The following is a 14,082-nucleotide window of genomic DNA, read 5'->3' as shown; positions in this document are numbered from 1 at the left end:
ATGACAAACAGACCACACTGTATCAATTACAAAAAGTTTATTGATTATTATGGGAAGTGAGCAAGTCAACCAGTCTGCTAGTCTAGCATTAGTTAGTTCCTAATGGAGTATAAAACGGGTGTATCATACTGGGGGGGGGGCTTTATATATTTCTACACATTTCATATTTGAACCCCCATATGCTTTCTTTACTTGAGGTGAGCTGTTCTGTAAGTGCAACCGGGGAGAACCCACTAGAGATACAGCTAGGTGTAATCTCTTCCCCACTAGTGGGTGTAGTGCATAGAATAAGTTATTAAAATAATTGAATAGGATCAATCACTGATTGTAGCCTGGCTGGCGTGCACACAGCCCATCAGGGAAACAGAATTACTTAGGCGTACAAACACTCCCTACCCTGGACCAACATCAATTCCAGTTGGGAGAACTCCCTCGTATACCAGTATACAAAACCACACATTTGGGGTGGATATGAATCTCTCAAAAGAACACAGTACATTCCTAGGCTTGTCTAAGACCTTTTTGCACCTGAACTCACATCCTCCCAACCAGCAATGAATTTTGAAAGCAAGACTCATCAATTAGTTATGCTGCCATGCAGTGCATTTTGAATTTAAATAAATGTACTATTTGTTGTATAATTCTGTTCATTGTTGATGGACCAGCTCTATTTGACCATACAGGACACCTTTTAGAAGCATAGGAACTTTTGAGCTAACTATGTTATGATACCAACCTCTGTGCGCACGCATGTAACCCCCACACACCCTTCAGTCAAGGAGAGGGACCTTCAGCTTACAAAAACTCATCTATACTGCAAGTTACCATAGCTGATATACACAGCATATCTACCAGACAGATGGTTAGGTTTAGCTATGTGTTCAGAAGATTAAATCAGAAAGTTAGTCTTGGAATAAAACAACTAAAAGAGAACCAACCCCTAATGTACCGTCCAGGCTGTAGTCACTGGACAGAGTCCGTCTGAGAAGCTGGTCAGAGGAGGTTTCCCTCAGTGTTACTGACAGAGGGGCTGTAATTGGTTAGGTCACCAACCCTCCAGTGTGCCACAGTCACAGGTCAAAAGGTAGGGAAGGTCATCCATGGCGTATCTATGGAGATGGACACTGCCTCACTGCATGATGAAGCCAGTCCTGGGGGGCAGGTGTGGAGAGGGGGAGATGGGGTGTTGCTGGGGGGTTTGAAGGTAGGGCTGGGGCATGTAAGGGCAGCTGGGGAAAGGCATTGGGGGATAGGGGGCGACTGGATAGGGTAGGCCGCTGTGCTGAGGGGAGGGAGAAGGGGCAGCTCGCGTGGATTGGGGGGAGGGGACCCCATTGGTAGAGGGGAGGTCCTGGGGTCGGCTGGGCTGGGAGGGAATCTGGGGGGGCCGAGTGAGACCCTTCAGCGCCAGCTCTCTGAGTTTGTCAATCTTGACGCGGCGCAGATGAGCGAGATGGCGCCTCCGCTGGTAGTTGTCGATAAAGCAGTCGAGAGGCAGCTCTCCATCCAGGAACGAGTCTGCCATGTTCTACACAGAGACGGCACAAGCATACACACGTATTATTGTACGTGTAGCAGGGGTGAAAGTAAGGCTGTACGGTAACCGGGCAAAATAAATAGTGAGGGTATGCCGTACTGGTAAAACATGAACCTATAATTAAACCAATAATTAAAACAAAATGTCAAGAAAACTGTAGGCTTTACACTCCTTTTTTATCATTACCGCATGTCTGAGGCATGAAAAATGCAAATAGAATTGAAAACAATTGGGCATGTAGCCTAGTAAAGTCCTTTGAAGTGATTGTTTGACAATCAGATAAAAAACATGACTGGTTGTGTTTATGCCCCAATAAAAGGTAAATGACAAGTCTTTATGACAAGGCCCACAGAGATCCTATTGAATTAATATGGATTTTATATCAGCTGTCAGAGCAGCTTACCGATCGCTGCAGCTGTACACAGCCCATCTGTAAATAGCCCAACCAACTACCTATCTCATCCCCATATTTATTAAATTTTTTCTGCTCTTTTGCACACCAGTATTTCTACTTGCACATCCTCATCCCACATCTATCACTCCAGTGTCAATTGCTAAATTGTAATTAGTTTGCCACTATTGACCTATTTATTGCTTTACCTCCTTACTTCATTTGCACACACTGTATATTTCTATTGTGTTATTGACTGTAGGTTTGTTTATCCCATGTGTAACTCTGTTGTTTTTGTCGCACTGCTTTGCTTCATCTTGGCCAGGTCGCAGTTGTAAATGAAAACTTGTTCTCAACTGGCCTACCTGGTTAAATAAAGGTGAAATAAAAATACAAATGAAATAAAATATGTAATTCTATGATTAGGCCCATATTTTTTTTTTTGGTGCACGTGCAAATATAGGAGATCCTGTACCGGGAAGAAATGAATTCTACTTTCACCCCCGAGTGTGTACATGACTGTATTGATCTGTGTTCGTATGTAGTTGTGAGAGCGTATTGTAGCATAAGTGTAGTTGTTGAGTGTATTATTGTGTGTCTCTCACCTCAGTCTCTTCCTCTATCTTGGCTCCCTCAGCTTGCAGCAGAGCCAGCAGAATGTCCAGAGAACTGTTCTCTGAACCAGGGTCTGAGAGAGAGCGAGAAACAGTTAAAAAAACACTAAAAACAAACACTGATCACCACACAGTGAATCACTGTCCTGAATCTAAGTCGTGACCTGATTTCTGGGGCAGGGCTGTAATGTGATGGGACTACAGTAGCTGGCTGGCTGGGCCATTCAAAGGACACAAAGCAGCATTGAGTACAGGAAAGCTAGGGGTATCAGGTAACAGCTGACTGACACAGTGATCACTAGATGGCCATGCTAGAGAGGACAAAGAAAATGTATTGTAGATCAAGCACATTAGATATCTGTTCTTGATTTAGGGTTTAATGTTAGGGCTTAGGTTGGTGGTGGAAACTGTGGTTAAAAAGTAGGGCCGGGACGATCGCGTAACTTGTTAGTACTGTGGAAAGGAAACAAAACATGAAGCGGATTTAACTTCTTTATGAAAACAGCCCTAATGTTGGAAACAAAAATAATTATGTTGTCATCCAGAGTCACATTTATTTATTTTCGAAACTATATAAATCACACAATATTTTACATACAGCAGGTTTTTAAAAGACCAAAGAGTTTGGCATGCTTCGTGTTTGAATTTTTGACATGGGGAAAAAAAACATTGCGATACTGGTATCGTCACAGCCATATTAGAAAGGCTGAGTGCTTCCCTCCTTTCTATCGTGGCCATGTGACAACCCGAAGGACAGAGGATCAGTATCTTGGAACGACAACTGACTGAACTGGCTAGACCAGGCAGACATGTAGGTGGTGGAAAACAGTCAGCTACCAACACAGACACAGAGAGAGAAAGACTAGTCTTTCAGAGAGCAAGAGTGCACGGACTGAGATGTAGTGACAGATACTGTGGACTTAGAAATGTGGACTAGCTAGGGCTCTTATCGAATGTGGACTTGCTAGCGTTCTTATCTAGCGTGCACTAGCTAAAGCTCTTACCAAGCGTGGACTAGCTAGGGCTCTTACCAAGTGTGCACTAGTTACTAAGGCTCTTACCGAGTGTGGACTTGCGTAGCTGGTAGTTGTCGTAGAGCTCCTGTAGGTGGCGGTAGCGTGCGGTGAGCTGGTTCTTCTGCAGGTCCAGTCTTGGCTGCAGCTGGAGGTTCTGTTCAGCCAGGCTGATGTTACTGCCCAGGGTCAGCTCCTTCACCTGCTGCACCTCACGCATCTATAACACACACAGTGACATAGACATAAACACACACACCGTACACACAGGGAGAGAGGTAAAAGGGAGATAAGGAGACAGAGGGAAGGTGGGGTCAGTAGCACTAAACACAATACATGCAGACAGAGAGAAATTCACCCAGCCAGACCTCCACACCGTGGTATGTAGACCTATAGGTCAGGGACAAGCCAGCTTAGAGCCTAACCGCTGGAGGTTAAATATGAGTCTATTCTTATGGAGGACACTGATTACTCCATACCTTTATTGAGTGCTGTGTTTTAGCCCTACATGGCCACAGCCCTGCACCGGCTCACTATAGAGTTCAGCAGGCTATCATTGACAGTGTTTAAACTGTGTTTGACTGTGTTTGTCCTGTATTGATTTCACTGCCCTCAGAGCGATCAGAGCTCTGCTTTCTACAGTGATACAATGCAGATATAGTAGCCTACGACTTGTGTGTCTATTACAGGGATTTATAATCTGCGTGTAGGTTTTGGTGAAGGGGATTATAAAGATATCAGTACTAATGAAGTAAGCTATAATTCAATCATTAATAACATGGTTGGGATAGTATGCTGCCATGAAGCCAGAGTAGCAGGCACTAGACAGCCTTCCAGCCGTAGAGGCAGCCACAACCACAGATTTGCATCTCTGCTCACAGGTTGTTTGCGTAAAGCTATTTCCACATTGGTGGGTAAGGACTAGCATCTCCACCAGCGTCATGGTGGGGAGTCTCGATTCAGCCACATACAGTACTGGTCCAAAGTTTGGACACACCTAATCGTTTCAGTTTTTTTTCTTTATTTGTACTATTTTCTTCGTTGTAGAATAATAGTGAAGACATAAAAACTATGAAATAACACATGAAATCATGTAGTAACCAAAAAAGTGTTAAACACATCAAAATATATTTTATATTTGAGATTCTTCAAAAGTAGCCACCCTTTGCCTTGATGACAGCTTTGCACACTCTTGGCATTCTCTCAACCAGCTTCATGAAGTAGTCACGTGGAATGCATTTCAATTAACAGGTGCGCCTTGTTAACTTCTCTAGGGTAGGGGGCAGCATTCGGAATTTTGGATGAAATGCATGTCCAAATTCAACTGCCTGCTTCTCGGGCCCAGAAGATATGATATGCATATAACTGGTAGATTTGGATAGAAAACACTCTAAAGTATCCAAAACTGTTAAAATAGTGTCTGAGTATAACAGAACTGATTTGGCAGGCGAAAACCTGAGAAAAATCCATTCAGGAAGTAGTTTTTTTGTTGGTTTTGTAGTTTTCTATTCAATGCCATTACAGTATCCATTGACTTAGGACTCAAATTGCAGTTTCTATGCCTTCCACTAGATGTCAACAGTCTTTAGAAGTGATTTCAGGCTTGTATTCTGAAAAATGTTGAAGTAAGAGCAGTCTGAATGAGTGGACCCTAAAGTGTCACAGAGCTTTTTCATGCGCGAGACCGAGAGAGTGCCTTTCTTGTTTACCTTTTAAATTGACGACGTTATTGTCAGGTTGAAATATCGATTATTTAGGCTAAAAACAACCCGAGGGTTGAATATAAACATAATTTGACATGTTTATATGAACTTTACAGATACAATTTAGATTTTTTTGTCTGCCTGTTTTGACTGCGTTTGAGCCTGCAGATTACTGAAGAAAACGAAGGGAACAAAACTGAGGTTTTTGGTTATAAAGAGACTTTATCGAACAAAAGGAACATTTATTGAGTAAATTAATGTCTGCTGAGTGCAACCATATGAAGATCATCAAAGGGATACATTTTCTCTCTATTTCTGACTTGTGTAACTCTTCTACTTGGCTGGTTACTGTTTGTAATGATTTGTCTAGTGGGCTATGTTCTCAAATAATCGTAAGGTATGCTTTCGCCGTAAAGCATTTTTTAAATCTGACACCGTGGTTGGATTCACAAGAAGTTAATCTTTAAACCTATGTAAAATATTTGTTTTCTGAATTTTCATAATGAGTATTTCTGTATTTGAATTTGGCGCCCAGCAGTTTCACTGGCTGTTGAAGAGGTGGGACGCTAACGTCTCACGTACCCAAGAGAGGTTAAAAGTTCATTTGTGCAATTTCCTTCCTTCTTAATGCGTTTGAGCCAATCAGTTGTGTTGTGACAAGGTAGATACAGAAGACGGTGAAGGAAAAGCAGTCAACAAGTGCTCAGCATATGTGGGAACTCCTTTAAGACTGTTGGAAAAGCATTCCTCATGAAGCTGGTTGAGAGAATGCCAAGCGTGTGCAAAGCTGTCAACAAGGTAAAGGGTGGCTACTTTGAATAATATAAAATACATTTTTATTTGTTTAACACTTTTTTGGTTACTACGTGCTTCCATATGTGTTATTTCATAGTTTTGATGTCTTCACTATTATTCTACAATGTAGAAAATAAAGAAAACCCCTTGATTGAGTCGGTGTGTCCAAAGTTGACTGGTACTGTACGTATCTACTGGATATACAAATACAGAAAATGAAGAAGCCAGAAGCCAGATTTCCCAAAACCTACACTACACAAGGCTAGCTAGGGATGGAGAGATGATGAACAACATAGTGTCAGAATGCTGTACACAGTTTTTGAAAACACTGACATCCATCCTCTGCTCCAGCTTCTCCAACCTAATGTGTGTATATCGGTGGCGTTGGATAAAAGAAGATAAATGTCCATCTTGCACGGACTAATAAAGTATATCTTATTTAACCAGATGTCAACAGGCTGTGAGAGGTGTTTATAGGGCTGGGCGATATGGCCAAAATATTATAGCACTGTATTAAAAAAATAAATAAAATGACGATATGACGTTATTTTATATTTTTAATAATAAAAGTTCTACATTTGTGTTATGAGTAGTGCGTGACCCTAGGGTGGCAACACATACATTCTAAGTGATTTCAATGGGTCTTTCTCCATACTGATTGTTTTATACTGTTCAATTCAACTTCAACCCCCAAAAAGTCATAATTTTCATTAATTTCTGCCTTTGAGATCATCTCCACACTGCCACGTAGGGCTGCACGATATGGGCAAGTAATCTGGGCCTTATTTTTAACCAAATGTTGCAATTTGACTTGTGATTTAGAGCAAAACACTTGTGTTAACTGTTAGAATCATCGGAATATAATGTATATTCTAAATATAGTTAGAATATAATGCTGGGCACTTTTAATACATTGTTGTTTGACATGACAACGAATGAAAATACCAGGGAAGAGTTATTGTGACAGGGTAGGAAAAAATATGTTGAGGTGTTTCATAGGGGACCCTATAATCTTTGGCTACATTGTTTTTTTTGGCTCCTATTGAATGTGTTCTCTTAGGTACTTCATGTAGCTAACATATTCTTGCTTTGCGTTTGCCTCTAATTTAGAAGTCACTGTTGCAAAAACAACATGCTGATTTAGGTCTACACAATCACTGGTATTATCAGGCTGTATAGCTAAGTACGCTTGCTCTGACTCAGTACATTTAATAGCTAGCTGGCGATTAGCATTAGCGGCTAACAAGTTTTAGGAACAACTTTCTAAGAAAAGACAAACTAGCTGTTTGCAGATGTAAGAAACACAAGATAGTGCAATTATAGAACGCTAGTATATTTATAATAAGAAGCAAAGTGACAACTGCATCGTTGTCATCAACAGTGTTGCATATGCTGCATTGACCATGCAGACTGAATGCAAGTGTCTCGTGGTTGAGGAACGTCAAATGCGCTCCTTGAGTGACAGGGGGCTTGGCTAGGTCCGTGTGGAAAGCGGCATAGAGAGTGGAGATAGATGGCTCAAGTAGCGAAGTAAACTATACAAATGGACGTTACACACCGCGTTTCACATTTAACAAACCAAACATTCAAATACAGGTATAGAAGGCAAAGTAAAACCCCAAACCGGTCCGTGCATCAATACCGGTATACCGCCCAGCCTTAGGTGTTTATAGTCATAATATATCTGCGTATGAACCTGCTGTGCTCTGTGTGCTAAATGTGTCAAAATGATGACTAAAGAGGTGTGCTCCACCTAGGTTACTCAATAGGAAAACCTCTCCCAACGTTTCCCAGATGTCGCACCTTCCAGAGAACTGATGACCGGTTGTCTTGTGTGTTTTCTTAGCATATAATATGAAGCAAATACCACCACTATTAGGTACCATAAGACAGATCAGGGACCAGGTCCCTTCAAATCTATTCAGTTCCTAAACGCGGGTGGGTCCATTACTTCTGTAAAAATGGGCATCAGATGGCATTTGTGCCGTGATGACAATGCCGCAATACCATTTGTGACCTGCTATATGTACACAAACAGGGTTATTGTCGAAAGTGATTCGACAATAGAAATATGGAAATAGCATCCACAACACAGGTGCCAAATGTTGAGTACAGTACAAGGAGCACGTTTCTCAGCCGTGCTGCAAAGAGGTGGATGTTGATGAGCTTGCTCAATGCATTCAGAAGGGATTTATGAATGAAGCCAGGTCTGCCTGACGACATACATAAGTGCACAGCTAGCTAGATGTTTTGATTCTGGTTAGCGTTACTAGGGATAATTAGCTAACGTTAGCAAAACACAATGGAAACTTACCTCGTCCATTTCTTTGACAATATCATTTAGTTTTTCATCGTCTTCAAGCAACTCGTTTAATTGAGTCATTGTGAATGAGCTGAATTTATCCGTGAGTTCTGCCATTGCACCCATGATGGTTGTTGTCTATCGATCAGTCTAGCTACAGTTGTTTCGGCTCAGAACAGAGAAGTGTTTGGATCACAAACCGGAAATAGGGACGATTTCTGGCAAATCAGAAGGGAGCGTAGAAATCATGAAAATGGCTGTGGAATGTCTGATGTAGTTAGCTGGCAACTTTTTCAATAAACATTATCTTTACTTGTATGCTAGTTCTTTGTTCCTTAAAAATGTATCTGAAAAGACCATTACGTTATTAGGTTGTTTACATGCTAAAGGATAAATGCTCAGGGCTAAAACAATTCACACAAAATTCAGACAAGACCTGTAGCATATTTGCATACTATTTTATTAACATGTGTTTGTAAATCTTTACAATTCAAAGTAAATATACTCTGAAATGTATGCATACACTCAAAGGTGAATGCACTGAACGCAAAAAAACGAATAAATGCTATAAACCAGGGGTCCCAAATTACATTCAGCCGCGATTCGATTTTTTCTTGAACGTAGTTGAACATAGTTATACATCCTTTGTACACTGCAAATTGACCGCAAGAAGCTCAAACAGATACAGTATTTGACAAAAACAGAATAATTTCAAACCTTGATTACATTGGGATACGATCACATATGTCTCTATTTATGCGTGGGAATAATTGGTAACAGATTTCCTAAATGAACATCACTTTCATTTTTTTATTTTATGTCTCAAAAAATTATAATAGAGAGAGAGAGGCACAAACACACACACACAGAAACTAAAATCTAAATGCAACATGTAAATTGTTTGTCCAATGTTTCATGAGCTGAAATAAAATATCCCAGAAATTTTCCATCCGCACAAAACAAAATGTCAAAAATTTTGTGCACAAATTCGTTTACATCCCTGTTAGTGAGCATTTCTCCTTTGCCAAGATAATCCATCCACCTGACAGGTGTGGCATATCAAGAAGCTGACAAAACAGCATGATCATTACACAGATAAATGTTAATTTATCTATCATAAGCCGCCACCAAGGTTGTTTTAGAGAATTTGGCAGTACGTCCAACCGGCCTCACAACCGCAGACATTGTGCGTAAGGCATCATGTGGGCGAGCGGTTTGCCGATGTCAACATTGTGAACAGAGTGCCCCATGATGGCGGTGGGGTTATGGTATGGGCGGGCATAAACTACGGACAATGAACACAATTGCATTTACCAATGGCAATTTGAATGCACAAAGATACATTGACGAGATCCTGAGGCCCATTGTGCACCTTTTTTTAAGGTATCTGTGACCAACAGATGCATGTCTTTATTCCCAATCATGTGAAATCCATAGATTAGGGCCTAATGAATTTATTTCAATTGACTTCCTCATATGAACTGTAACTCAGTAAAATCAATGAAATTGTTGCATTTTGCGTTTATATTTTTGTTCACTGTATAAATAAATATACAAATATACAAAAGTATGTGGACACCCATTCAAATTAGTGGATTCGGCTATTTAAGTCACAACGATTGCTGACATGTGTATAAAATTGAGTACACAGCCATGCAATCTCTATATACAAACATTGGCAATAGAATGGCCTTACTGAAGAGCTCACCTTCAACGTGGCACCGTCATAGTATGCCACCTTTCCAACAAGTCAGGTTGTCAAATTTCTGCCCTGCTGGAGCTTCCCCGGTCAATTGTAAGTGCTGTTATTGTGAAGTGGAAACACCTAGGAGCAACAACGGCTCAGCTGCGAAGTGGTAGGCCACACAAGCTCACAGAACGGGACTGCCAAGTGCTGAAGCGAACGTAAAAATCGTATGTCCTCGGTTGCAACACTCACTACCGAGTTCCAAACTGCCTCTGGAAGCAACGTCAGCACAATAACTGTTCGTCGGGAGCTTCATGAAATGGGTTTCCATAGCCGAGCAGCCGCACGCACACAAGCCTAAAATCACCATGCTTAATGCCAAGCGTCTGCTGGAGTGGCGTAAAGCTCACCGCCATTGGACTCTGGAGCAGTTGAAATGCGTTCTCTGGAGTGATAAATTATCTGGTTTCCGACGGACAAATCTGGGTTTGGCGGCTGCCAAGACAACGCTACCTGCCCGAATGCATTGTGTCAACTGCCAACTATAAAGTTTGCTGGCAAAACACCAGTCTCAACGTTAACAGTGAAGAGGTGACTCCGTTCCTCTGTCCAGTGTGTGTTCTTTTGCCCATCTTAATATTTTATTTTTATTGGCCAATCTGAGATATGTCTTTTTCTTTGCAACTCTGCCTAGAAGGCCAGCATCCCGGAGTCGCCTCTTTACTGTTGATATTGAGACTGGTGTTTTTTAATGAAGCTGCCAGTTGAAGACTTGTGAGGCGTCTGTTTCTCAAACTAGACACTCTAATGTACTTGTCCTCTTGCTCAGTTGTGCACCGTGGCCTCCCACTCCTCTTTCTATTCTGGTTAGAGCCAGTTTGCGCTGTTCTGTGAAGGGAGTAGTACACAGCGTTGCACGAGATCTTCAGTTTCTTGGCAATTTCTCGCATGGAATAGCCTTCATTTCTCAGAACAAGAATAGACTGACGAGTTTCAGAAGGAAGGTCTTTGTTTCTGGCCACTTTGAGCCTATAATCGAACTCACAAATGCTGATGCTCAGAAAACTCAACTAGTCTAAAGAAGGCCAGTTTTATTGCTTCTTTATCAGGACAACTGTTTTTAGCTGTGCTAACATAATTGCAAAAGGGTTTTCTAATGATCAATTAGCCTTTTAAAATGATAAACTTGGATTAGCAAACACAACGTGCCATTGGAACACAGGAGGCATGGTTGCTGATAATGGGCCTCTGTATGCCTATGTAGATATTTCATTAAAAATCATCCGTTTCCAGCTACAATAGTCATTTACAACATTAACAATGTCTACACCGTATTTCTGATCAATTTGTTGTTATTTTATTGGACAAAAAATGTGCTTTTCTTTAAAAAACAAGGACATTTCTAAGTGACCCCAAACTTTTTAACAGTAGTGTATATACAGTTGAAGTCGGAAGTTTACATACACTTAGGTTGGAGTGATTAAAACTCATTTTTCAATCACTACACAAATTTCTTGTCAACAAACTATAGTTTTGCCAAGTCGGTTACGACATCTATTTTGTGCATGACACAAGTAATTTTTCCAACAATTGTTTACAGACAGATTATTTCACTCATAATTCACTGTATCAGAATTCCAGTGGGTCAGAAGTTTACATACACTAAGTTGACTGTGCTTTTAAACAGCTTGGAAAATTCCAGAAAAGGATGTCATGGCTTTAGAAGCTTCTGATAGGCTCATTTACATAATTTGAGTCAATTGGAGGTGTACCTGTGGATGTATTTCAAGGCCTACCTTCAAACTCAGTTCCTCTTTCCTTGTCATCATGGGAAAATCAAAATAAATCAGCCAATACCTCAGAAAAAAAATTGTAGACCTCCACAAGTCTGGTTCATCCTTGGGAGCAATTTCCAAACGCCTGAAGGTACCACGTTCATCTGTACAAACAATAGTACGCAAGTATAAACACCATGGGACCTTGCAGCCGTCATAGCACTCAGGAAGGAGATGCGTTCTGTCTCCTAGAGATGAATGTACTTTGGTGTGAAAAGTGCAAATCAATCCCAGAACAACAGCGAAGGACCTTGTGAAGATGCTGGAGGAAACCGGTACAAAAGTATCTATATCCACAGTAAAATGAGTCCTATATTGACATAACCTGAAAGGCAGCTCAGCAAGGAAGAAGCCACTGCTCCAAAACCACCATAAAAAAGCCAGACTACGGTTTGCAACTGCACATGAGGACAAAGATCGTACTTTTTGGAGAAATGTCCTCTGGTCTGATGAAACAAAAATAGAACTGTTTGGCCATAATGACCATCGTTATGTTTGGAGCAAAAAGGGGGAGGCTTGCAAGCCGAAGAACACCATCCCAACCGTGAAGCACGGGGGTGGCAGCATCATGGTGTGGGGGTGCTTTGCTGCAGGAGGGACTGGTGCACTTCACAAAATAGATGGCATCATGAGGCAGGAAAATTATGTGGATATATTGAAGCAACATCTCAAGACATCAGTCAGGAAGTTAAAGCTTGGTTGCAAAGGGGTCTTCCAAATGGACAATGACCCCAAGCATACTTCCAAACTTGTGGCAAAATGGCTTAAGTAGAACAAAGTCAAGGTATTGGAGTGGCCATCACAAACCCCTTACCTCAATCCCATAGAAAGTTTGTGGGCAGAACTGTAAAAGCGTGTGCGAGCAAGGAGGCCTACAAACCTGACTCAGTTACACCAGCTCTGTCAGGAGGAATGGGCCAAAATTCACCCAATTTATTGTGGGAAGCTTGTGGAAGGCTACCCAAAATCTTTGACCCAAGTTAAACAATTTAAAGGCAATGCTACCAAATACTAATTGAGTGTATGTAAACTTCTGACCCACTGGGAATGTGATGAAAGCTGAATAGAAGCTTAAATAAATCATTCTCTCTACTATTATTGTGACATTTCACATTCTAAGGCACGGAATTTTTACGATGATTAAATGTCAGGAATTGTGAAAAACTGAGTTTAAATGTATTTGGCTAGGTGTATGTCAACTTCCGACTTCAACTGTGTATATATATAAACATTCAGTACCAGCCAAAAGTTGGCACACCTTCTCATTCAAGGGCTTTTCTTTATTTTTGTAGATTAAGACTTTAGACATCACAGCTATGAAATAACACAAATGGAATCATGTAGTAACAAAAAAAGTGTGAAACAAATCAAAATATATTTTAGATTCTCCAAAATAGCCACCCTTTGCCTTGATCACAGCTTTGCATTCTCTCAACCAGCTTCATGAGGTAGTCACCTGGAATGCTTTTCCAACTTGAAGGAGTGGAAGGAGATCCCACATTTTTTTATTTATTTTTATATATTTAACTAGGCAAGTCAGGTAAGAACAAATTCTTATTTACAATGACAGCCTACCGGGGAACAGTGGGTTAACTGCCTTGTTCACATATGCTGAGCACTTGTTGGCTGCTTTTCCTTCACTCTGCGGTCCAACTCATCCTAAACCATCTCAATTGGGTTGAGATCAGGTGATCGTGAAGGCCAAGTCATCTGATGCAGCACTCCATCACTCTCCTTGGTCAAATAGCCCTCACACAGCCCGGAGGTGTGTTGGGTCATTGTCCTGTTGAAAAACAAATGATAGTCCCACTAAGCGCAAACCAGATGGGATGGCGTATCACTGCAGAATGCTGTAGTAGCCCTGCTGGTTAAGTGTGCCTTGAATTCTAAATAAATCACAGACTGTCACCAGCAAAGCACCCCCACACCATCACACCTCCTCCTCCATGCTTCATGGTGAGAACCACACATGGGGAGATCATCCATTCACCTACTCTGCGTCTCACGAAGACACGGCGGTTGGAACCAAACATCTAAAATTTGTACTCAGACCAAAGGACAAATTTTCACCGGTCTAATGTCCATTGCTCATGTTTTTTGGCCCAAGCAAGTCTCTTCTTCTTATTGGTGTCCTTTAGTAGTGATTTCTAAGCAGCAATTCGACCATGAAGGCCTGATTCACGCAGTCTCCTCTGAACATTTGAT

General features: G+C 41.2%; 1 protein-coding gene across 1 annotated transcript; it reads right to left on the bottom strand.

The window, feature by feature from the left end:
• Window positions 1–22: 22 nt before the first annotated feature.
• Window positions 23–8,567, bottom strand: LOC139552098 (vacuolar protein sorting-associated protein 37B-like). Its single transcript, XM_071363511.1, has 4 exons — window positions 8,368–8,567; window positions 3,604–3,775; window positions 2,534–2,616; window positions 23–1,528 (listed from the first exon to the last, which is right to left on the bottom strand). Exons 1-4 carry the CDS (start codon window positions 8,479–8,481, stop codon window positions 1,130–1,132), a joined length of 768 nt encoding a protein of 255 aa, XP_071219612.1. The 5' UTR covers window positions 8,482–8,567; the 3' UTR covers window positions 23–1,129.
• Between the last annotated feature and the right edge of the window lie 5,515 nt (window positions 8,568–14,082).

Source organism: Salvelinus alpinus, chromosome 24 (assembly GCF_045679555.1).
Source record: "Salvelinus alpinus chromosome 24, SLU_Salpinus.1, whole genome shotgun sequence".
Lineage (NCBI taxonomy): Eukaryota > Metazoa > Chordata > Actinopteri > Salmoniformes > Salmonidae > Salvelinus > Salvelinus alpinus.
This window is presented reverse-complemented; position numbering and strand designations above follow the sequence as displayed.